Source organism: Equus asinus, chromosome 7 (assembly GCF_041296235.1).
Source record: "Equus asinus isolate D_3611 breed Donkey chromosome 7, EquAss-T2T_v2, whole genome shotgun sequence".
Classification (NCBI taxonomy): Eukaryota; Metazoa; Chordata; class Mammalia; order Perissodactyla; family Equidae; genus Equus; species Equus asinus.
In genome coordinates, this window is record NC_091796.1 from 31,624,065 (window position 1) to 31,651,350 (window position 27,286).

A 27,286-nucleotide genomic window follows, 5' to 3' on the forward strand; every position below is an offset into this window, starting at 1 on the left:
GGGACATCCGTCCTCTCCTGCCCTTGAACTGTAACTTACATCGTCAGTTACACTGGCTCTCCAGCTTGCTGACCTCAGATCTTGGAACTTCTCAGCCTCCGTAATTATGTGAAACAATTCCGTACTGCAAACAAATAAGTAAATAAAATCTTACATCTTAAGATGTAATTTAAAGGTTTAATTAGTATTTTATTAAATATTGGTTCTGCTACTCTCAAGAAGCTTGACTAATACAGGAAATAACCTATGAAATACTACCTCAATAATAAACAAGAGTTTAAAAAATAATTAAGGATGCCATTCCTTTATATTTTAAACTCGTATTTGGTCTTCTTTAATCAAAAAGGCCATCAACGACAGTGAAAGAATATTCTATATTTGTATTTTCAGTCTATGGAGATATACTGTCTTGCAACAATTTATCCTCTCTCTAGATGTGCCTTGGCCAATACAATAGCCCTGAGCCACATGGGGCTGTGGTGCATGTGACAAAATTGAGAGGTACTATAAGTGCAAAATACACAGTAGCTTTCAAAAACTTAGTATAAAACAAAAGAACGTAAGATATCTCATTAATATTTTCCTAAGTCGCTTACAGATTCAATGATATTTTAGATAAATTTAGTTAAAAAATATATTAAAATGAACTTTATCTATTTCTTTTTACTGTTTTAATGTGGCTAGCAGAAAATTTAAGCTGCATATGTGGCTAGTATGATATTCCTGTTGGACAGTACTGCTATAGGTCCGATAGCATGGGTGTGACCTGGTAGCTTATTAGAAATACAGAATCCCAGCCCCCAACCTACTGAAATAGACTGTGCGCTTTAACAAGATCCCCAGGAGATTTGCATGTACAGAAAAGTTTGTGAAGTACTACTCTAGTCCATTGTCCTAAAAATACCCCGTTCTTCCTCCATCCATAGAGTAAGTTTCATTTTTGCAGCCCTTATTCCTAGAGAGACTGACAAGGAAAGACTGATGTCACAAAAGGCAAGCCAAGAATTCTGAACATCGTATTTCTCTATGTCAGATTAATCTTTGGTATATGTACCAACATAGAGTTCAGTTGTGGAAACACCATACTCAGCACGCTTGGGACACAAAACAACTTCCTTTTTTCATCAGTTTTGAGAAGGAGGAGGGATGAGCCGTTTCCTTCCATGCATACATTGCTCTGCAGCAGGCTGCTCCCAAACCTGGGGTCCTTTCTGGTTCTCAGGTGCCCACATGCCTCCTGCATGTCCTTTGTTTCCCGGGTACTCTCCCAGTCTCTGCACCCACAGCTGTCAGCAGGGTTTTCCCTCCTCTTCACTCCATTTGTATCATCCCTGCACATCATCCCCTCAGGCCCTGCTTTCTGCTTCCTCTCATGACAGCTAATTTTGTGCAAAAGTAATCTCAGAGTAAGGTGTTTGTGCTTGATAATAGCTTAATATTTTACCTCTCCTGTAGTTTTATTGCATTTTAATAGAGAGTTCCTGGAAATAAAATGGCTTATCTCAACTAGAAAGAATGAAGCAGAAAGGGTGGAATTTGGGGCATCACGCCACGCCAATAAGAAAGATATTTTGGACAGAAAGGTCTTTTAGTATCATTCTGTTTTCCGTCTCTATAACCTGTATTCATCAAGATTGCCAGATTTTATTCAACATGAAGATTAAATATGTAGAAGTTGTCATTATGTGAGATAAAATTGATATAGACTAGACGAAGAAAGAGAAAATCACTGGAAAAAAATTACTTAAGTCACGGACTAATTTTGTGCAAACATTGTGCTACTGTAAAAAATACAAACAATTAGAGAACTGGAACTGAGCATTTTCTCCTTTTTCTGACATTTGAGTTATTTAAAACATTCCCTTTTTAAAATGTTTTTAAAAAGTAAAGTATAATACAAATATAGAAAAGTATACAAAACAATGACTTATCACAAAGTAAACATCCAAATAATCTCCGTTCTGGTTAAGAAAGGATTTTCCAATAAATATAGCTTAGTTCGGACGTTTACTTTTGAATTTTTTATGAATGGAACATACTATGTGCATTCTTCTGTGTCTACCTGCTTCCACTCAACATTATATTGCTAAGATTCAACCATGTTTTAGTGTGCTCTAGTTTTCTAAATTTCATAGCAAAAATAATCCACTGTATGAGAACACTAGAGTTTATTTGTATATCAACTCTTGGTTGTTTCTAGTTTAGGGGTAGTTTGAATAATGCTGATATGCATATTTTCATTCGTGCCTTTTGTGCACATGTATGCATGAAACTGTATGCGTGCATATATTCCTGATGAGTGAAATTCCTTATAACTAATTGCCAAAAATCTGGTAAAAAATAACATTTATTTCTCCCTCACAGACCTGTAGATTACTTGGGATGTCTTTTCTTCAAACTGATATCTATCTTGCTTCTGAAACCAGCTGGCATCTCAGGGCATATTCTTCTCATAGTGATGAAAGACTCAAAGAGCAGAGCACAAGTCCCACTTCATGCCTCTGCTTACATGAGATCCGTTAGCATTCCACTGGCCAAAGTCAGTCTCATGGTCAAGCCTAAAATCAAAGAACAAGGAAGTACTCTCCCCCCACTAGAAATCTATGGCGAGGGAGTATATATATATATATATATCTGTACAGAGAAGAACTTGGAGCAATAATTCAATCTGGCACATAGGTTATGTGTGTGATCAGCTTTAGTAAATTGTCCCAAACAGTTTTCTAAACTGGTTGCATCATTTTATACTCCATTTGTAGTATATGAAAGTTCTCCTATCGCCACAAGCTATTCCCCACTATTTGAGGGTCAGTTTTTTAAATTTGCCATTCTGATTGGAGAGCATTTGCATCATATTATAATTTTAATTTGTTTTTTACTGATTATTAATGTGGTTGTGCAGCTTTAAATTTATTTATCAGTTGTTTGAGTGACCTCTTTATAAAAACTCAATCTCTTGTGCTCACTTCAGCAGCACAGATACTAAAATTGGAACAATATAGAGAAGATTAGCATGTCCCCTGTGCAGGAATGACATGGATATTTGTAAAGCATTCCATATGTTTTACCCCATCACCTCCTCAATCCCTGGTGCCACTATCACTGCCTCCTAACCTCAAGGGAAGGAAGAGAAGGCAAAAGACTCCATACTTTTTTGATACTGCTCCCCCTACCTGGGAGACTCCTTCCTTGTCACCCTTCCCCAGTTCCCTCAGTGAGATAACTCTTAGGATACCTGAAGTGTCACCTCTTCTACGAAGTCTTTACCCGTTCACCAACCTCCATCTTCAAGTGGACTTATTGTATGGATCTCGTTGTGCCCTCATTTAATGATAAAGGTCACATCTTATTGATCTTTATATCTCTAGTCCCCAGCAATATTTTCAAACATATTAGAAACTAAATAAACCTTTCATAAATGGATAACAAGTGAATGAAATTTCCTCTACAATACCATGGCGATTAAGACTTTGGATTCAGGCAGGCCTAAACTCTGTTTTTATAAGTTGTGAAATTGGGCAAATTATGTAACTTCTCTGATTTTTAATTTCTGATCTGTAAATGGAGGTGAGAATTTTTCCTTCATATGGTTTTTATGAGAATTAGATGACACAATTAATGTAAAAAATATATATATTTTTTACCATGCTTGTACAGTTTCAAGCTCAATAAATGACAGTAATAAATGTTATTACTTAAAAAAAAAACTGTGACACCAGCCTGGTGGCTTAGTAGTTAGGTTCTCATGCTCTGCTTTGGTGGCCCAGGGTTCATAGGTTCAGCTCCTGAGACCAGACCTAGCACTGTTCATCAAGTGACACTGTGGTGATGCCCCACATAAAATAGAGGAAGATTGGCACAGATGTTAGTTCAGTGACAATCTTCCTCAAGCAAAAAGAGGAAGATTGGTAACAGAGGTTAGCTCAGGGCCAATCTCCCTCACAAACACACACGCACACAAAAGCCCTTGATCTCCTGCCTACTTTTCATTGGAGAAGGTTGCCTCTTTCTGATTAACTTGTAGGAATTCTTTACATATTGTGGATACAAGTCTTTTGTTGCTACGTGTACTTTATTCCACACTATGGCTTGCATTTTCCTTCTCTTTGAGAAGTGCGTTTGGTGAACCAAATTTTTTGTTTTAAGGTAGTCTCAATTTTACTAAATGTATTCCAAGTTGTCAATCTTTCACTCTGTAGTTAGTGTGTTTATATTAATTTTTTAAGAAATCTTATCATTCAAAGCTATGAAGGTGTTCTCCGACAGTACCTCCTGGAAGCTTTATTGTTTTGCTTTGCATATTTATATGTACAACCCATCTATAATTTATTTCTGTGTATATTTTAAGATAGCAGTTAAGTTCCATTAAGTTCAGTATTTGTTTGTGACTGATAGGACTACTTATTGAAAATATTTTCTTTTTCCTATTACTCTGAAATGCCAATTCTGTCACCTGAAAAAAGGATTCATTACAGGTTGGTCCCGTGGCATAGTGGTTAAGTTCATACTCTCCGCTTCATAGGCCCAGGATTCACTGGTTCGGATGCCCGCTGTGGACTCAGTCACGACTTATCAAGCCATGCTGTGGCAGGTGTCCCACAAATAAAGTAGAGAAAGATTTGCTCAGATGTTAGCTCAGGGCCAGTCTTCCTCAGCAAAAGGAGGAGGATTGGCAGCAGATGTTAGCTCAGGGCTAATCTTCCTTAAAGGGAAAAGAAAAAAGTATTCATTAATGTGTGGGCTCTCTATTCTGCCAATTTTCTATCCATGTGCCAATATCACATTGTCTTAGTTGCTGTAGATTAACAATGTCTTGATATATGGTAAAGTTTATTGTTCTTTTTTGAGATTGTCTTAACCATTCTTTGCCTTTTTTATTTACCTATTAATTTAGAATCATTTGGTGAATCTCCCTCCTTCCCCCAAATTGGTTTGGTATACATTTGTAGATCAATTAGAGGAAAATTGACATTGTTGACATATTGAATCTTCCCATCTGTAAACATGGTATACACTTCCACTTACTTATATCCTCTTTAATTTTTCTCATAACATCTTACAGCTTTCTTAGGAGAAGGCTTGCAAAACTTTTGAAAGATTTATTCTTTGAAATTTGGTATTTTTGATGTTTGATATTTTTTGATGTTATACCATTAAATCATTTCATTTTCTATCTGTGTTGCTCACATATAGAAATAAAATTGATCTTTCTGTATTGACTTTACTGCCAGAAAACTTGTTAAATTCATTAATTTAATCTTGTAATTTATCTATATAATTTTGGAAATTTTCTACATACCCAAAAGATATTTTCCATAAATAGTGACATTTTTCCCTTTCTAAGCTGTTTTTCACATCATATTTTTGCCTAATTGAACTCATTAGAACCACCAGGACAAAGTGAATAAAAGTATTACTAATGAGTATTCTTCTCTTGTGTCCAATTTCTGAGGGATGGGTTTTAGCATTTCTCCATTAATCATGTTTGCTTTAAGTTTTGTTTAGATACTTAGTATTAGATAAAGCAAGCTGCCTTCTAAGCCTAGAGTTTGCTAAGATTCTTCTTTTTTGAAGCTTTGGATATTTTTAAATATAAGTGAACATTGAAATTTCTAATTAACTTTTTATTTTGAGATAATTGTAGGTTCCCATGCAATTGTAAGAAATAATACAGAGAGATCCCATGTTCCTTTATCGAGCACTCTCAATGGCAACATCTTGCAAACTATAGTACGGTGTCACAACCAGGATATGGATATTGATACAATCAAGATACAGATCATTTCCGTAATGACAAGGATCCTTCCTGTTGCCTTTTAATTGCATACTCCCCTCCCTTCATAATGTCTAGCAACCACTAATTTATTCATATCCATAATTTTGTGATTTGAAGAATATTATATAATTGAAATCATACAGTATGCAAGTCTTTTGGGATTGGTTGGTTTCAATTAGCGTAATTCTATGGAGAGTTATCTAGGCTGTTGCATGTTTCAACATGCCATTCCTTATTTTATTGCTAAGTCATATTCCATGATATGATTGTATGACAGATTGCATAACCATTCACCTATTGAAGGATATTTAGGATATTTCCCATTTTTAGCCATTTTGAATAAAGCTACTATAAACAACTTGGAAACTTTTTTCAATTTGTTTTTGTGTGACATAAATCTTCATTTCTCTGCAATAAGTACCCAGGAGTGCAAATACTGCTTTATATATTACATGCAGGATATATATAAAGAAACTTCTAAATTGTTTTCAAGAGTAGCAGTACCATTTTACACCGCCACCAGCAATGTGTGAGTGACCCAATTTTTCCATATTCTTACTAGCATTAAGAGTTGTCACTATCTTTGGGGCTGGCCCCGTGGCCGAGTGGTTAAGTTCGCGAGCTCCGCTGCAGGCGGCCCAGTGTTTCGTTGGTTCGAATCCTGGGTGCGGACATGGCACTGCTCATCAGGCCACGCTGAGGCAGCGTCCCACATGCCACAACTAGAAGGATCCACAACGAAGAATATACAACTATGTACTGGGGGGCTTTGGGGGAAAAAAATAAAATCTTTAAAAAAAAAAGAGTTGTCACTATCTTTTTAGTTTAGCCCTTCTGATAGGTATGTAGTGATAGGGTGTTGTGGTTTTAATTTGCATTTACCTAAAGCTAATAATGTTACACACATTTTTATGCACTTATCTGTCATCTATAATCCTATATGGTAAAATGTCTCTTCATGACTTTTGCTCTTTCTAGTTGGATTGCTTGTTTATTTGTTTCTTGTTATTGTTGAGTTTTGAGAGTTCTTTATGTGCACTAAATACTAGTCCTTTGTCAGATATGTGGTTTGTAAATATTTTCTCCCACTCTAGCTTGTCTTTTCATCCTTTTAATGGGGTCTTTATTGAGTAAAATCATTTTTTTTTTATTTTGATGAAATCCAATTTATAAATTTGTCTTTTTATGGACTGAGTTTTTGTGTCAAATACAACAACTTTTTGCCTAGCACTAGATCTTGAAGATTTTTCTTATGTTTTTTCTAAAAGTTGTAGAGTTTTACATTTCACATTTACGTATGTGATCGATTTTAGACTAATTTTTGTATAAGACTTCCCTGGAGGGTCTTTTTAACCCCCTATGGATGTTAATTTTTCCCACTCCATTTGTTGAAAAGGGTATCTTTCTTCCATTGAATTGCTTTTTCACTTTTGTCAAAATGTAGTCAGTTATATTTGTGTGAGTTTATTTCTGGATTCTCTGTTCTATTGCATTGATCTATGTGTTTATACCTCTGTCAATACCACATAGTCTTGATTACTACAGCTATAGAATAAGTGTGGAAATCAAGTAAACTGGTTCTTTTCACTTTATTTTTCTTTTTCAAAATTGTTGTAGCTATTCTAGTTCCTTCCATCCTCATAAAAGTTTTAAAGTAATTGTGCTCATATCCATACACACAGACAAAAATACATTCTGGGATTTTGATAGGAATTGTGTTAAATCTTTACATCAATTTGGGAAGAATCAACATCTTTACCATGAAAATCTTATGCCTCTGCATTTATTTAGATCTTTAATTTCTTTCATTAGTGTCATGTAGTTTTTAGCATGTAAGTCCTGTATGTGGTTTTTTTGCACGTACTTGGGTTTTTAAGCTGTCATTTTATTCAGTTCCAAGTGTGAGATATATGAGGCAAAAAGAAAAACCAAAGAAATCACCACTTGGGTCCTGAAGTTCCTAGCCAGTCTGCCTCTTTCTCTCCTCCTTTCAGAATCTTCTTATGCTTGTTTTGTATATAATGCTCATGGTTTTATGCTGTATATAGCAGGAGGCACATGGAAAAGTATATTCCATCTTTCCAGAAAGAGTAATCTTGGTATAAATTAAACCTCTGCTACTAGACATTCTCATATTGTATCTTTGGGATCCAGAGGTTCCTTGGAGCCCTTCTGGAGGTGTCCATCAGGTGAGGGTGAAGAACCAGTAGGACTCTGAGACTCCCATGATTGCCCTGAATGTAAAAGCTCTTTTGATTTCTGTGAAGAGATCATCTGTATTTAAACTCATTCTATCTTATAAAACCTCTGGAAGGCAACCATTGTACAGATCACGCCCTTAGGATCATAAAGACTTCCACCATGGGCGTGGTGATAGAGAACATCTGCTTCTTTTCCTCCTCACCCAAGAGCAACAATCAAGTAAGGCAGAAACAAGGGTCTTGAGACATTCCACATCAGTTCCCATGGCCTAGTCTTGTTGCCTCTCATCTCTATTTGACAGAAGAGAGCCAGGGGATCAGGTTTCCTGTGGATCCCTCCATCTTCTTGGGCTGAAAAGTAAGGGTTATAGGGCACTGACATTGAAAGGATGTCCTGAAACATTTTCTGTAGATGACAGCTTTGGGGAAGAGCATTGGTTTGTCTGCTGTCTCAACAACCTCTTGCCCAGGCTGCAGGTCTATCACTAGAAGATGACTAATATTTCCTATCAAAAGCTCCGTCAGCTTGTCCTTGCTCTGGGAAGCCATTGTTGGGAATGTCATCTTCCAGTAGTGGCCCTCTGCAAGTGAAAACCTCCAGATGGTTTCCTGAGGTTCCAAAGGAAGCACTCCAGCTTGTGACAACTCATTGGGTCTAATGTGTGTGACAAGACCTCCTGCAAGGCCAGGCAGAGTCATTCACTGAAAAATCTACCTGCAGACCCTTCAGAATGCATACAGTTTGCCACCATGGGATCAGACATCCAGCAACATTTGGCTTCTCCCTGGGGGTGGCAGAGAGATGCTGGTTGGTATGACCTACCCTACAAGGATCTGCTTGTATGTGTAGGGGAAAGATTGCAATTGCTGTATAACTCAGATATCATCAAGAGACCTTACCTCTCACAGACCTAAAAAAATTTGACTCACTCTCAATTTTACAGCATGGCAAAAAAAAAATCTAAACTCTTCCTTATAACTCCTATGAATTTCCAGGACTTATTTTCTAATGGTACTCTTTCTTCAGCTGTTATTTCTATGGCGGGGAATGGTGTTCTTTTTCATCCTGAGTCATCTTAGAAGCTAAATTCAGTCAGTTTTCAAAAGCTTTTCCCTACCCAATTAGTATATAAATCCAACAAACATGTATAAGATTTCACAGAATGTTTAGGTTCAAGAGGAGAGGTTATATGAGAACACATGTAACTCTCTTTCTCTTTTTTCCTGGCATCTCTCAGCCTCCCTCTTTCTAAATCTTATTTTCCACCTGCTTCCTTTGAGGGCTGACTTCAGCTCTACTTCAGTTCCTCTGAGCATCTTCTGTCTTCCCAAATAAGCACCTTTCAAAATGTATGTGCTTCTAATGTAGCACTCATTAAAATACAGTGTAATTGCCATTCATTTTTATGTATTCCACCAAGACTATGAACTCTATGTGGGTAGAAATCAACTATGTCTTTTTCAACATTGTAGACTCTGTGCCTATCAGAAGGTGTAGCACAGATTACACACTCAAATAAGTATTGACATCATTATTGATAAATATATTGATACATTAGATTTGTGTCAGTCCTGATTCAGCCATGATTTAACTTCTTGTTCAAAAGAAAGTGTCCAGTACAACATGTTCCAGGATGCTTCTGCTTTGTACACACACACACACACACACACACACATATACGATTAGGAGGATTTATTTAAGTAATTCTTTGAGAAAGTTCTTATAGATAGATTATTCAAATAGCTTTATATTTTTTATTATCTTTTTCTTAATGGGTCAGTGATTAATGTCCTAGAAATGTGTAATAGCTCAGAGTTATAGAAATATATCTTTGCAACAATATCAATTATACATGTCTGATATTTGGGTAAATCATATAATTGTTCAAGTATCATAAGATTTTTTACAAGTCATTTAGGGAAAATTCAACAATAACCTTCTAATATTTTCTCTCAGTTTCAAATTGTGGTTTTAAACTATCCCAATTTCATAGTTACAACCAAAATATTTTAAAGGTATTAAATACATGTTTGTCCTGTAAAGAAATTAAATGGATTATTTTGGGCAAATTATCCAGAACACCTTAAAGTTTTTAAGTTAATTAAAAGCTTTATTTTTTCATGATTATTGCAAATATATCCTGCTAAACTCTCTGGGACTTACTTGTTGGGAAAAAGCTGTTCCCACGTGGGTAAATATAAATCGCAGAAGTGATTTAGTTTTAATATAATTTCATGCTTAATTTGAAGCAATATTTTTAAAAAGTTACAACATAGCATGCCTTGAGTTTGAATTTTGGTTTCTTTTTTTTATAGGACATCATATATGCCATTTTTGTTGATCCTTATAAAACTCTTATGCACTGGCTAGCATGCACTATTATCTCCATCTTACAAGTAAGGTTAGGTGGCTGGCCAATCATAACTCAATATTTAGTGATGGATTTGAGGCTTTAACACAGGCCTTTGGTGATTTCTTCTTGTAAAATTCTGCTGAAGATGGAGAGTGAAGAGGACACATTTTAAGAGAAGCAATAGTCTCAAATCAAACAGTATTTTCAAATGGATTTTGAGGTGGTAGATACCTCCAACAATGTTACTCCATTGTGTTTTCTTGTGCAAACAATATAGCAGGCAGTTGCTACCATTTCTGTGTTATAAAGCTTTGTGTACATTTGGTCTCTTGCTCGGGAAGATAAATGAGCTCACTTCAGGGTTAGGTCTATAGGCAGATGATTGAAATTCGGCGAGTTGTTTATATGCATTCAAGAGAGTATTTCTGTCACTGCATTTCTGCATGGGAGGTCTCAAAGGGAGTGGATGGATGGCAACAGATGGGAAGATTGTTTATTGGGAGGAAATGAAAAGGATTAGTTTCTATGGAGGCCAGGCAAGTGACCTAGATTCACATCACTGGCATGTGTACTCTGATAGATACTTTTTAAAAGAGAGAAAGAAATTGGATAGAAGGCCTGGCTTAATTTCCAGCCAATTCATATCAAGTCTCTTTGAAAGGGTTTTCTGATCCCAAGAGAAGCTTTTATTTGATATACGTTTCATGTGATCGGTTTATCTAGGGCTCAGATAATCACACAGAGCAGTTCTCCTCTGGGTTACTCAGCATGCTCCTGGCCTCAGCAGGCTCTTTTTTGTGGTCTTTGTGTTTAAATAAACAAACATGAAATCTGAAAGACTCACGTGTGATCCTTGGGTCACAGTGCCCTTTTCAGAGTAACTATTGTTATTTCCCTATGAAATCGAAAAACGATCTTATGCATCTTCAAAAAAAAATTACAAGTAATTCCACAAGATTTCTCTTTTTGTGAGAGGAAGGTTAGTGAAATCACAAAGAACAGTGGAATGGAAAATAGAAACTTGTGTTGTTCATACACTGAATGGTATAGAATGGCTGGTAGTTGCTAAAACCACACTAGATTGACTTCCCTGTGATTTATACTTCCCACAAGTTCATCTTTCTGGAGTACAGTCATAAGGAATGAATTTCCTCGAAGGTAGGCTATCTTCCCTATAAATTTTTGAATCTTAACATCTCATTGCATATATATGTGTCTTCCACTATGAAGGTACAAGTTTCTTGAGAGTAGAGACCATGGTTGTGTGTGTGTGTGTCTTTATATCTCCAGAAGCTAGCAAAAATCCAATTTTGAGGAGGTGCTCAGTACTATGCATTGAAAAAGTGCCTCCTGTGGTTGAGCATTACTACTGTCTTAATTTTGAAAATAATTCATTTGTTTATTTGTACTTCACAATCAACAGCATGAATAATTATTGAATTGTGCCCAAATTCAATTCTGTTCTAAATGCTTTTAGTAGTGGTTCAGTTTGCTCTTTATTTATAATATAAATGGTGAGTAAAACAAAATTGATGTAATGAAATAAAGCTCCCAGATCTCTCCCCAGAGCTTCAGAAGCAGAAATTCACTGTTTTCACTTGAATGACACATAGACATCGCAGAGTCAACATTTCCCAAATTGAACTTGCGGTCCTCCTCCTTTCTTCCCTCTCTCAGGAAATGTCATAACTATCTGCCCATCTGTCAATGCCAGAAATCTGAGAGCTTCTCTTGCATCCTGCTCCTTCCACCTTATATGTCTCCAAGTGCTATAGGTTCAACTTTCTAAACATCCTGCAAATCTGTCAGCTTTCCTCCAATGCTATTGCCACTATCACGTTATAGGTCTCCATCATTTCTCACGTAGATTACCAACTATCTACCTAATCTTTCTGGCTTTCTACCTTAAAATTCATTCACCATATTTCAGCCAGAGTAAGCATTCCAAAATGCACATCTGATGATGGTCGCATAATAGAGTCCAAATTTCTTAAAAACAATAACTATACTTAACCCTTATTAAATGTTTACTACATCTAGGATATTGTACTGGATGCCTTCCATACATTATCTCGTTGAACTCTTTGAACAACTCCATGAGGTAACTACAAATAATATCATCATAACTTTTTCAATTGAGTAACATACATTTTAGAGAGATCATGTGATTTTCCTAAACTTAGACAGCTGGTAGTGGTAGAGCCAGGGTTCAAACTCAAGCAGTCTGACTTCAGAGGCATCACTCAAAAATATGAGTCCACTTAATATTTATAAGCAAATTTAAATTCTCAAATTTTATCTACCAACATTCTCTTTCCTAAGTTCTAGGATTTAGCCACACTGGAATTATCTAAGTTTCTCTTCTGTTCCATCCTCTTTATAACATCTGGGATTCTGGCTTTCAATTTTTCTTCCTCTCTCTTACTTCTCTTTCTTCTAACTTCTGCTCAGTTTAGGTGCTACTTCTTCCAGGAAGCATTCCTTGATTTTCTAAGGGTATGTCAGAACAAAGATTGAAGTCATGCAAAGAATCTTTTCCAATCACAATGGAATGAAACTAGAAATAAAAAGGAAAAGGAAAATTGAAAGACTTATGAATATGTGGAAATTAAACAACAAATGGGTGAAAGAAAAACATCAGAAAGTAAGTTAGAAAATATCTAGAGATTAATGAACATGAAAACACAACATTCCAAAACTTATGAGGTGACGCAAAAGCAGTGCTAAAAGGGAAATTTATAACTGTAGATGCTTCTTTACAAAGAAGAAAGATCCCAAATTAACCACCTAACTTTAAACTTTAAAGAACTAGAAAAAGAAGAACACATTAAACCCAAAACTAATAGAAGGAAGGAGATAGTAAAGATTAGAAGACAGGTAAATAAAATAGATAATTAAAATCAGTTGAGAAAATCAATGACACAAAGAGTTTCTTCTTCAAAAAGATGAACAAAATTGACAAACCTTTAGCTAGATTTACTAAGAAAAAGAATTTACTCAAATAACTAAAACCTAAAATTAAAGTTGAGGACTACCAATGTCACAGAAATAAAAAGGATAATAGGAGAATCGTATGCAAAAGAATGAATTTATACCCTTACCAAACAACATATAAAAATATTAACTGAAAATGGATTGATGACCTAAAGAACAAAAGTAGAATTATAAAACTCTTAGAAGAAAACACAGGATTAAATATTCATAACCTTGAATTTGGCAATAGATGCTTAGATATGACCCTAAAAGCAAGAACAACAAAAGAAAAATTAGATAAATGGGACTTCAAAAACATGAAAAACTTTCATTCATCAAAGGCCATTATTAATAAAGTAAAAAGATAACCTACAGGAGAAAATATTTGCAAATTATATATCTATAAGTGTCTAAAATCCAGAATATATAAAGAATTTGTACAAGCTAGCAAGAAGTACACAAACAAAACATTTCTTAGTTTTCACTATACAAGTCTTCACCTCCTTGGCTACATTAATTCCAATGTATTTGATTCTATTGTAAATGGAATCGTTTTCTCAATTTCTTTTCAGATTGCTCCTTGTTAGTGTATAGAAACATAACTGATTTTTCTGTGTTGATTTCATATCCTACAACTTTGCTGAATTTATTTAGCAGTTCTAACAGTTTTTCAGTTTCCTTGAAGACTCTTTAGAGTTTTCTGCATATAAAATTATGTCGTCTGCAAGCAGAGAATTTTATGCCTTCTTTTCCAACTTGGGTGCCTTTTATTCCTTTTTTTGCCTTTTTGTTCTGGCTAGAACTTCCAGTACTATGTTAAATACTAGTGGTTAAAGCAGGCAGCCTAGTCTTGTTCCTGATCATAGAGGAAAAGCTTTTAGTCTTTCACCATTGAGTATGAAGTTAGGAGGCAGTGCAGTGCATGATTAGGAAAGAATGGATACATTTGTTCCACGGCTTGTTCTCTAGGTAGCGTGACTACGGCACCTCAAATCGTGAAATTCTTCTGAAGAGGAAATCCACCTGACTTCATTTTAAGCAGAAACTACTGTTTCTATAATCCCTGGGGTACATCCTTCTCAACCAACGTACTTTAAGTAGATTCTCTGATTCTCTTAATTAGTAACCTATTTAGAAATTCTTCTTTGTTATGAAATCTAAAAATAAATCATACATTTTCACTTGGATCTATTTAAATGTAAACTTTGTCTTGTGTTTTTTCAGAAGATGCTTACAAGACCCAGGTTAGGATCGACAATGAGCCAGCTTATCTGGACATCTTGGACACTGCTGGTCAGGTAGGTGATTTTCTTAGATGTCTCCAGTCTCTGAGGCCAGTTTGAGCTTTACCCTCAAATACCTTTATCACAAAATGCAAGATGAGTTTAACTATTCGAACAGAAGAAGAACTAATTTGCAATAGCAATCAGGAATTAAATAAGACAAGAATTGGCAGGAAAATGTGACTCTTTGCCAACCAGACTATTTCAATATTGCCATAATTGTCTTAATATAAAAGTGTAGGTGTAATATTGCCAGTGAGACAGTAAAATCGATGAAATGGTTTATTACTCTTCTTCAGATGTGCACAAAACTCTGTCTTAGACCCTAATCCAATGATGACTTTTATTGGAAAACTTTGATGGAATAGGAAAAAGGAAGATCTACTTAGCAACTGTGCTCATGGAACCAAGTCTAGGGGGACAGTTTACTGGAATGGGGGACATAACCAAACTTTATCATAATCTAATACATTATTTTATAAACTTGTAAACAAGAACAAGAAAGAGGAGGAGAAGAGACTAATTTGTGGGATATAAAAATAAACATAGAACTGAAATACTACCCAATAATTTTAAGTAAAATAGGAGGAAAGGAATCAGAGTTAAAACATTTCAAAGTCTTGATGTGTTGGGAAGGAGGATATAGATTCTATTTAACTCCATACTTTTAAAATAATCACGTTAAAAATATAAATACATTGAGGCCAGCCCCGTGGTGTAGTGGTTAAGTTCGGCACAACACACTTTGGCAGCCCGGGTTCATGGGTTCAGATCCTCGGAGAGGACCTACACCACTCATTAGCCATGCTGTAGCAGCAACCCACACATAAAGTGGAGGAAGATTGGTACAGATGTTAACTCAGGGCTAATCTTCTTCAAGCAAAAAAAAAAAATATATATATATATATATATATATATATAAACATATCTATTAAACTCCAGACATAAAACATATAACTCTCTAATTTGTTGTAAATGTGAAACAGCTCTAAAAAAATGAAGTCTTAAAGACTATAACTTAAAAACTAGCAGAGGGGAAAGGGAAGAATAAATTTTAAAGAATTATTAATAAAATATACAGCATAAGAGAAAGAAGGAAAAACAGGGTAAAAAGAAAACATAATATAATATACAAATATAAACATATCAGGAACCAAAATAAATGGAAATGGATATCTCTCTTCCAGAATAGGCAAGTATTGTCGAGGTCATACAAATAAAGAAACAAAACTAACGTATATTTGTTTGGTTTAAAAGATACATAAAGGTACAGAAAGGTGGAAAATCAAAGAATGATTAGAAAAATGTAGGCTGAAAGTAACCAAACCTAAAGCAGGAATACCTGTATAATATCAGACAAAATAGATTTTATGGCAAAAAACATTATTACGATATAAAAGTGTCAGTCTGTAATGAAAAAAATCGTCAAAATCATGAAAAAATTCTAGTATATAATATCCAGGTCAAATGGAGAGAATTATACAGAAAAATATATAAATCCAAAATCATATATAGTTGGAAATTTTAATGCACCTCTGTCAGTGAGCGTTGGATCAAAATGTAGTATAATTGTAGCAGATTTGAAAACACATTTAACTTAAATAGAATGCTGTAGTCAATATGAGTAGGCATTCTTTTCACACACACATTGTTTATTTTTTTATTGATTTCTAATCTAATTGTGAAGAACGTGGTCTGTAGAAGATTGATTATTTGATGTATGCAAAGTTTTACTTTTTGGCTTAGAAGATGATAAATGTTTATGATATATTTAAGCTAGTGTTTACCCCTTAACAGGAAAGGAGAGAGATACAAAGTGGACTTCAACTCTATTATAATGGTTTATATTTTATAAAAGTTCTAATTAAATACAAGAAAATGTTAATAGTTGAAAACTTATGTCATGGGTACACAGGTCTTCATTATATTATTTTCCTTTGTACTTAAACAAATTAATATCTTCCAAAACGTGTTTTATTATTTCATCTATTTGATGAAACTATTTAAAAATTAACAACATTAATTGAAATATTGATAATGTACAAGCCACTGGATGTAGGTGATCTCTTTCTATATTTATAAGATATATCAAGACTGTTTGAAATCTATATATTAACAAAGTTGTTTGTTTCCAGGGACATTGGGATAGTGGACTTACAGGGGGGGAAACTGTTGAAACTATTGGGGATACTTCAAATGGAAAAATTATTTCTATTATTTGAAAGAGCTGTCATATCCAAGGGAAAGTGCGCTTTTTCTTTTAGGGAAACTTTAGGCCAAATTGGAAGATGTCTGAGTAGGTTAAATTTCACTCAACCTAATAAGGTATTTGTAACAACTAAAATCCTCAAGCCAAAAATGACTGCTTTGGAAAATAGCAAACTTATATCCATGAAAATACTCAGCTAGAATTATGCTTTGATAGAAAGGAAAATCCTTCATTTTTAGAATATTCTTTTAGTCTACAAGTATGTATGAATGTGTACCTGGTCCCAACTGTGGTGCTAATGTAATCGTGAATAGTGGAGATGATTTTCCTCCCCAGTGGTGTACGGTTGGTCGTGTTACTGCTTAGGTCAATGGAATGTAGGCAGATGAGGCAATCTGCTAGTTCCGGGCCAAGGTCTCATGAGGTAATAAGGATGTTTTTGCTATACCCAAAAAGAAGAGCATGAGTTAGGTAGTCCTTGGCCCCAGGAGAATGAGGAAGAATGTGGAGCAGACCTACACCCAAACCAAGACTGGAACAAAGCCCAGCCCACTCACAGCCTGAAGCAGATCTGCTCCAGCCACCAGATAGACTTAGAAAATCATGAACAGGAATTGGTTCAAGTCCCTACATTTGAGGTGGTTTGCCATGCAGCATTTTTGTGGCAATAGCTGATCGATCCAGCATAGTGGAGCATTTGTTAGTTCAGTATGGCTAGAGATGGAGAATACTACATGTTTGTGGGGGAAGTGGTGAGTGATGAGAGACAAATCTGCATACATTCACTGAAGTGCTTTCTAGCTCTGAGACTCTGTGCTCTGAAAAGAATGAAAAACTTGCAAATATACAATTAAAAAGATAGAATTATTACATTTGCATACTATTAAGTATTTTTCTAAGCCAGTCTCAACTGCAGCCAAACATACATCAGGAATACATCAGGCTTAAAAGAGGGTGACTTGTTGGTTCCCAATCAGTTGTTATACTCTCACATGCAAGAGAAAGTCTATACAGCTGAGTCAACAAAATCCAAGCCCCTGTGGGGGCTAGGAGACAATACCATTGAAATATTTTTAGTAATACATGTTGTGTTCTTTTGGTACTTTTACTTTTTAACACTTGTTGAAATTTATCTTTACAACAAACCCAGGAAATAGATAGAAAAGTTATTATTACTGTGACCCCCTAAAATTTGAGTAAAATGTTATGCAAAGAAATGAAGTGGCTCTCCTTTTGGAGACAATTTTATACTTGGGCTAAGTCCCACTGTGCTTCAGTGTTTGTGCTATGCATATAGACTTGTAAAGCCTCAGTAATCCCATGGGACAAAGGGGCCATCACCAAAGCTCACGTTGGAAAGGACTTTTACCCTAACCATTCTTCCAGTGTTACGGTTCTTTTTTCAATGCCCAATGCTCCCACCAAATGCTCATGAAACCTATGTTTGGTCACTTCAAGTGATTAGGTACTCTGCTTCTGGAAGCAGATAAGGAGAGCTTTTAGGAAGATTTAATTGCTAGAAAGTGTTTTCTTGCAATGAGCTAAAATTTTCCTCTCTATAGATTCTACCTACTTGTCTCAGATTTATCCCTTGGAAAAAAATATATTACTCCTTTTATAAATGGAACATATAAGGCTCATAGAGATTAAGTGATTTATCTGAGGCAACACAGCAAGCTTTTGAGCCAGCTTTCTTGACTCCATCTACACTCCCATTCAAGTTCTTTCCTATTTCAGTTCTCCTATAGAATCCCTTAGTGTGTACCAAGTACTATCCTAGGTCAAAAAAATGCAGAATAGAGCAAAATTGAGTCTCTACTCTCAAATGCTTGAGGTTTGGGCAGTAGGAGGACACTAAATTAAAAATTGCAGCAAGTTGTGATAACAAGTATCATAAAAGTATACAAATTTTAGTAATTGGTTATCTCCTATGCCTAAATTATTTTTTGTCCTGGCCTAAACACAAAAACAACAAAAAAAATATATTATCTAAATCAATAGTAGAAGAGAGGGTTCATTTGTTTTTTATAATTGATAAGCATAATTAAACAAACCTATAACAAAATATATACAGTAAATTTAACTTAATGACAAGTGTATTGAATCATCTTTATCCTTATTAGAACTAATAAAAGTAATTCTCCTCCACATATTCCAGATTCTACTTTTTTGATGTGCTAATATCACCGAAATTCCCTAGATCTAGGCATTGCCCCCAACACCTGGCTACTGCCTGGATTAAAGTATTCTGAAGCAATGGGAAATGTAATTGTAATTGGCATCTCACTTAGCCTAACCATCTCTGCAGTCAAAGCAAGTCCTTTATCCAATCTGGACCTAATTTACTCCTCTATGAAATGAGAGCATTGTATTTAAAGTCTCTTCCAGATTGTGATTTTCTCAATTCCTACTAGCCTGATTTTTATATAATTCTTCTCTGAAAGCTTTAATTGCTTTTTAGCCACAAACTTATTGGGTTTTTTTTTTTCCCCCTGTATGTGGTTTATCCTTAAAGGGAATGCTTTATGGCTTGATCCCTTGGTCAGGAATCATCTCATCCCACCAAAGGTTGTGAGTACTTTAGTATTCAAGACAATAAAACTTGGGCTAGAATTGTTCTCAAAGTGCATATAAAGTTCTGAGATGACCAAGAGTTCCTGTTAGAGTGTTATTTAGGACAGCGTCTCACTAATTATATCCTATTGTCAAGGCACATTCCCCATTTCTTCAGTCAGCTCTTATTACATTTTAATAGGTTTGATTATTTGATAGATGGTAATTCACTAAGAGTGGGTGCAGGCAAGGTCACATCAAAGTTGAAAAGCATGAGACATGGTGCCTCTAAGAATGCTCCCAATCTTCAATTTGACAACGGTTGTCTTCAATTAGATATATTGGGAGCTGGGCATTAAGGAAGTCTAGAGATTTCTGCTGTCTTTCTCTTACCTCCTCCAGTATCCTTATCCTCACTGCTGCCTACCCAACACCACACTCTAACACAGGTGTCCTATACTATAATCTTCAAATGTGTGTTCCTTTCACATACCTTTCAAATTACACCATGCAGGTATCACCTCCACCTAGTCCTTCTAGAAAGAAGACACATTGTAAGAAACTTTATTTTTTGACGAAGATTGGCCCTGAGCTAACACCCGTGCCCATCTTCCTCCATTTTATATGTAGTACGCCTGCCACAGCATGGCTTGATAAGCAGTGTGTAGCTCAGTGCCGGGGATCCAAACCAGTGAACCCCAGGTGGCTGAAGTGGAACTCAGGAACTTAACTGCCATGCCACCTGGCCAGCCCTAAGAAACTATTTTAACTCTAGAAATAAGGCTTTATCTGAAGGGCTTGCTATACAATCAGAAATATATGAAGAAAACATAAAAGAAAACATTTTACAAAGGTAAAAATACAGCCAGAGATTAAAGTGCATACTAATACTGTAAGCATGGTCATTAGGGAATCAACAAAGGTCAATCCAACTCTAAATGTGAAAAGACAGAGCATGTTCACAACCTGACACATGTCCTGAATTGATACAGTTTAATCATAGCCTTTGATCTTGGGAAAATGGGCCAATGTCATGGTCATCCATTGTGTTGGGTCTGCAACACTTGAAAACAATTCACTATTAACATTACTGCAAATAGGGTGGTCATGAATCTTGATTTTATAAGAATATTCCTAGTTGATGCCTGGTGTAGATCAATTAACAGTCTTCTTTTTTAGCACTACCTTTCACTCAAAAGTGCTGTTTGCATTATCCAATTAACTACAAACTATTAATCTTTCTTCTCCATCAAGGTGGCCCTAAAACATGGCTATAAAACCACCTGTGATTTAAATATAAAAGGCAGGAAAGCAAACCACTGTAAAAATAAGACCACAGACCAGAAACCAAACAAAACTGATTCTTAGTAGCCAAAACAAATGTCAAAAAGTTTCATAAAATAAAGTTTCCTGTGTTCTCTATGAACTTTCTCACGACAAGGAAGACTCTTGGATTCTCATTCTCAGTCTATTTGACATTAGAGCCAGAAATAAGATGCTGATTACCTATTTTTTTTTCAGTTTATGACTTTTAGAACCAAACTTTCAGAAGTGTATTTCTAGAAGCAAATATTTTTATAGTAAAATAAAATGACAACCTATAGTTTAGGATCAAGAGAAACTTATTTTAAAATACAAGATGAAACACAAAAAAACATTTTAGAAGGATGTAAGTCTGGGGTCATTTTCTGTAAAAGCAGGCATTTCTATAGCTAGGTGCAATAATGATATTCATAAATAATATTATTAAGTGAACAGGAAATTATATTTTGGATTTTCTGCTAAATAAGACAAAAATGTGTAATTAAAAAATAATTCTACAAGATGACCACTTTTAAGTGATGCTTTAAAGATAAATTTCTATTGTCTCAGGGAAAAAATAACTAGACCATGAATTGTATACAAATCTATAAACGATTCAGAGGTCAATCTCAATGTCGTTAGTGACTCAGTGTACATGAGATGCAACTATGTGAGATTATAAGTCTGTACATATCTGTGTGTGTGTGTATCTCACAGTCTCAACATGATTAATTGGGCATCCATAGATTTACAACATTGGACTCATTGTTCCACAGGGATACAAAATAAATAACATCTCTGTGGTTCCTTACCTTAAAGAGCTTACACTTTTATTTTTGCACGTGTTTAAGAAAGAACTCTAGACTCAAAACTGAAGAAAGAAATGTCAAATGTCATTGCCATGTCTTTAATCACATCGCCTCTTTAGCTTTCTTTCATAAACGGTCAGTGTTCTTTATCAAAGCATGTTTTAAGAATCTAATTACTCAGCAATACAATATGTAGAACATTAAGATTTATATTTATCATTTATATTTTGAGCTGAAACTTGGCAATTTCAAAACTAAACCCACCAAATTAAAAAAAAAAAAGATTTGATTTATACTTAGCATAAATGTGCTAAGTAAAATGACTACCAAGACTCTCTGAAGCATGCTTTCGATAGAAATAGCTAGAAAACAGAATGTCATTCAATGACCTCATCACTCAAAGCATTTCCTTCAGTATTCCATTTTTATGGTGGACAATGCCAGAGTTTTGTATCCTATAATTACCATTGGGCCACTGTGCAAACAGATCTTTCACTGAAAATAGTCCTTAGTAGGAACTCTGTGGTCAATTCATAAATGTTTCTACTTCGTATCCATGTAAATAACTATAATTGTGAATATTTAAAATTAGAGGGTTTTAGAGGTCACATATTTTAGTTCCCTCTATTTACAAATAAAGACCTTGGGGCCCAGAAGAGGATAGTGGCTTATCCAAGGGTATGTGGCTTCTAAATGCCAATCTTAGTGCTATGCCCATGAGGCATTCCTGAAGTCCCAAGGTGATATGGCTACATTGCCTTTTCTAAAAGCCATCTCTGTGAACAGTATTGGACTATTCATGACTAGTAATGCTTGCTATTTGTATATTACTTTTTTGACAATGTCAGTGATATTTTGATTAAGAGGGTGTTAGTTGAAAACCCCTAGTACAGAAAACTGGCAAGAACAGTAGCTTAAAAACCCAAGATGGTAAAATCAAGGAAGAATTTGAAAAAAAGAATGCCATCAATACAAGAATTTGTTTACCACTATCGTTTTTTCATTCTTTGTATCTTTTACAATATCTTACACGAAGGGTTTACCTTCCCTAATTCTATCCATCAGGGATATTTGTTTGTTGTTTTTCCTTGTATTACATTATCAATAAATTATTCCATCAGGAAAGAATTTAGATGATATAATTGATAAGTGATCAAATTAGCAAGAACAATAGCATCAGCCCAAACCACTTGCTGTAACTCCTATGCAGCTATATCATGAAGCTGGGACCCAGTTAAGAATAAGTACTCAGTAAAAGTGAATGAAACATTTGCGAATATGACCTGTATTTTGCCCATATCAGACATTAATGGGAAATGTAGAATTAGACAAAATATATATTGTCTCTGTAATTCACTTTCTTCCCATTTTTTAAATAAAGAGTATGAATTAAATGCTATTTAAGACATTTTGTTCTCTAACATTCTATCATTCTCAAAACTGGTTCATTCATTCAACAGTGAATTATTATGTATTGTATTGGAAACTGAACAGTGTTCTGTCAACAGTGCTAGTAGCTATGACAGATTCAAACAAGTTTGAAAAATGTTTCTTGCCCTCAAGAAATTTTCAGTTTAGTAATAGAGGCAAAATGTACCCGGTTCATTAAGAGAAATGTCACTAATGCGTTGTAAAAGTAGCTCTCAATTAAGTTTAAGAATAAAAATCAATGATGTTTGCTCTGGCAAAATGATAACCAGTTAAGGATAATGCAGGAGAATTTCTCCCCACAAACTGATACTTTCACTGAGGAGATATATATATACACACAACTCCCATCTCTGAGTCTGTTAAAAGAACAACCAGTGGGTAATAATGCTTCTCCTACAGACATTTAGGAGTAGGACATTGTGATGATAAAACCAAAGGTCTTATAAAAACTTTTCCTTTGACTTCTTTTTTTTCTTCCTTCAGAAATATAGCAATAGTATGATGTTAAAACTTGTTTTCTATGTTCTTTTGTGCGACTAGTCAGAAGGTGAGAGTGATTCTAAGTGTGTTTGGAGCATCTTGTATATCTGGAAAGATACCAGGGGTCGAGACAGGAATCGGAGGAAAGGAAATGGAAAACTGGGTTATTGAAACTAAATCAAGGGTTAAGAAAGAAGCTTGATGTTTCTTTCTAGATCGTATTTCCATACTTTACAGCCCAGTTCAGCAGGTTGGGAACATATATGATAATAAGGGGAAAAAAAGCCTTACCTAGAAATAAGGACATGCCTATGGCTGGAGTGACTTATAGATCCTGAGTATGGTAAACAGAATGCAGTAGAAAATCACTTGGGAAATATCAAGTAGTCCTTATATTACATACTTTATAGCTAACACATCAAAATTTAAGTAGGTCAGTTAGTCTCCTTTACAAGATTAAAAAATCCTTTAAGTGAGGAACCATGTCTTCTTTTATATCACCATCTATGTCTGGTGTCTCGTTGGCTATATTGTAGGTGTTTCTTAATCATATAGCTTTTTAAATCAATTAGAGAAGAAAAGAATATGTCTGGCTTTTTGTTGCTGCTGTACAAGACTCCTGATAAACTTATTTTGTGTTAAGCCTATTCTTATTCCTAAGAATCTTCAAAGCCCTAGGAAATAAGTATGTTGCATTTCACTTGAAATTCAGAAACAGATGAAGTTTGGGGAACCAAACTTCTCCAGTAGAAATTAATTCTGCAATTAGGCAGCAGAGCTGCTGGAAAGCTCTCATTCAAGGAACCTGGGTTATTTGCTGGACCAAGTACTGGTAAATAGCATTCCAGTTTTCCTTCAATGAGCAACTGGAAACAAACTGTGACAAAACAGTTGGACAATATATTGCCCTAGAGCTGTTAAGTGCCTTCAAAGTGAGTAAGAAACTTCTTTTAATCAATAAAATTTGATGAGGAGCCACTTAATATAGGATTATCCTGGAGACTAAGTTTATTTGTATCCTAAAAATGCTCTGAATTCTGAATTCTTTTTAATGTAAATAAAAGTGATCATGAACATCTCATTCAGAGATTATTCAAAGTAATAGGGGGTCTAGGTCTCTGTTAGAACGACAGTGTGAAACTAAATGATGAGTCCACCCACTAGGCTAACAAGTATCTTTAGTATCACTAAGAAATCAAAAGACAGGGGCCGGCCTGGTGGCGCAGTGGTTAAGTTTCCACATTCTGCTTCTCGGTGGCCCGGGGTTCGCTGGGTTGGATCCCCGGTGCGGACATGGCACCGCTTGGCATAAAGCCATACTGTGGTAGGTGTCTCACGTATAAAGTAGAGGACGATGGGCACTGATGTTAGTTCAGGGCCAGTCGTCCTCAGCAAAAAGAGGAGGATTCGCAGTAGTTAGCTCAGGGCTAATCTTCCTCAAAAAACAAAACAAAACACAAAAGAAATTAAAAGACATATTTCTCCTGCCAGGCCCCTAAGCCAAAAATTTTGCACCCTCCTTTCAGCTTTGAAGCAAAGCTGTTTGACTCCCAAATTCTCTTCAGATAAACACACTTTCAGATCCTGAACATAATACTTCTGTGAGTTGCTCTGACAATTATCTGTTTCTTTCAGCTTATTATCCAAAAATGCTGTTCTCTCATCCTGGATAAGTTCAAGTTTCAAATGAAAGCTATAACATCTTGTCTAATGGAAATTCAAAATGCATTTTTATCGGTAATATTTTTAATGGCTCATAAACTGAGTTCTTCAAAGGATAAAAATAATTTTGAAACCATTTAAGTGGGTTTCCCACTCCCACTTTCTTTATTTTTTTTCCTACTGTAATGCGGGAAAGCCCCATTTACGATAAAATGCAAAGTGCTTTTACTTTTCTTTGCAGATATCCAACTTTGATTTCAAAATCAAGTTGTTGTTCTGGGAAACCCAAAGTGCTTCCTTGTAGAATGACTGACTATTTTATTTTGGGCAGGTTTCCTGGATGAGTTTGGTATAGGTCTGCCTTTATGCTACCCACACTCACTCCTAAACTTTTTTCTCCTTTACTCTCATACCTAAAATTTCACAGAAAAAGTGTTGAGTTATAGAGCTATAAAAAATAGGCATGACACAGGGCCGGCCCCATGGCCAAGTGGTTAAAGTTCTGTGTGTTCTGCTTTGGTGGTCCAGGTTCGCATCAGATCCCAGGCATGGACCTACTCCACTCATCAGCCATGCTGTGGAGGCATCCCAAATACAAAATAGAGGAAGACTGGCACAGATGTTAGTTCTGTAGGTTAATCAACAGATGTTAGCTCAGGGCAAAACTTCCTCACCAAAAACAAAAATAGGCATGACATGAGTAAGAAAGTCATTTTTGTCTAAAAATCTATAGAGAGCTAAATCCAGCCAAAATCATCTTCTCATTAAACTACAGGAAGTCAATGGAACCAATATGTTTACAGGAACTCTGGTGCCATTTCTATGTAGAAGGCAGGCCATCTCTCCCCTCTGAGAGAATAGTGTATTAGTCAGTATTCTCCACAGAAACAGGACTAATAGGATAATTAGATATATATATATATATGAGAAGACTTATTATAGTAATTGGCTCATGCAATTATGGAGGCCAGGAAACTCCACAATCTGCTGTCTGCAAGCTGGAGAATCAGCAAATCCTATGGTGTAAGTTCAAGTGCAAAAGTTTGAGAATTGGGGGCCTGATGGTGTAAGTCACAATCAGAGTCCAAAAGCCCAAGAACCAAGAGCTCCAATGTCAGAGGGCAGGAGATGTTGGGTGTCTCAGCTCAAGCAGACAACAAGCCAATTCACCCTTCCTCCCTTTTGTTCTATTTGGGCCCTCAACAGATTGGGTGATGCCCACCCACATTGGAGAGGGTCATTTTATTTAGTCAGTTCAACAATTCAAATGTCAATCTCCCCTAGAACCACCCTCAAAGATATACCCAGAAATAATGTTTTTCCAGCTATCTGGGCATCCCTTAGCCTAGTCAAGTTGACACATAAAATTAACCATTACAAATGCCTTTTGGGGAGGCTAGTCTACTAATTGGTATCAAAATATCAGATGAGTTTGTAGGGCAGCAGAATTTTCTACCTCAAAATTTGTCTCTTTGGCATGATTATTTTTAAGAACAAAAGGCTCAGAAAGAAACTTTGAACTTCCCCCTAACTGCCTAAAAGAATTTGAGATAGAAGGTCTATTTCAGGAAGGAATTAATATCATGGATATTATATTATACTATAATTATAGTATAATATGAACTAGGTGTGGTAGACAAAGAGGAACCTAGCAAAGCCCATTCCATCAAAGTCTTCCCCATGTCTCATTATCTTTGTAAGGTATGGTAAACATTTGTTTACCAAACAATTGCTTTTCCATTTCCATGTGAATTGCCTTCTTCTCCTTTGAATTCCCAAACCACTACCCCCAACATCCTCCTTGGTCTTTAGCTGAAGATGGTATTTAAGGTGGTGGCTTCAGCCATTTTAGTAAGTTACTCAGTTTTCCTGGGTTTCTCCATATACACACGTTATTAAATTTGTTTGACATCCTCATATTATTTTGTCCTATGTCAATTTAATTCTTAGGCCAGCCAAAAGAACCTAGAAAGGTAGAAGAATATTTCTCCATCCCCTACAACTTCATTTAGTAGTTACGGTAGTTAAAGAAAAAATATTACTTCCTTCATTTTGTGGCTCTGGTGAGACCAAATGAAATGTAGTCTAAACAGCAATACACCTGGTGGCTCCAGGGTTATGCTTATAAAATTTAACTGTGGAGTCAAATCATTCATGGGGCCATGTCTTCACCATAGATCAACATGATCATGATACAACTATTCTCGTGACTTGGTCATAAGTGCCATGTCTGTTCCTACCTTGATCTTACAC

At 35.6% G+C, this 27,286-nt stretch overlaps 1 protein-coding gene and 1 non-coding gene across 3 annotated transcripts in view; both read left to right on the forward strand.

Moving 5' to 3' along the window:
- RIT2 (Ras like without CAAX 2) overlaps positions 1–27,286 on the forward strand; it is a 346,591-nt gene that overhangs the window by 110,107 nt on the left and 209,198 nt on the right. For both annotated transcript variants that reach the window (XM_014834700.3, XM_070513134.1), the window contains one exon: positions 14,529–14,602. In XM_014834700.3, the coding sequence (XP_014690186.1) occupies positions 14,529–14,602 (74 nt within the window). The remainder of the gene's footprint in view (positions 1–14,528; positions 14,603–27,286) is intronic.
- On the forward strand, positions 2,959–3,065 carry LOC123287517 (U6 spliceosomal RNA). The gene has a single exon (XR_006530840.1). It is a non-coding gene; the product is annotated as a U6 spliceosomal RNA (small nuclear RNA).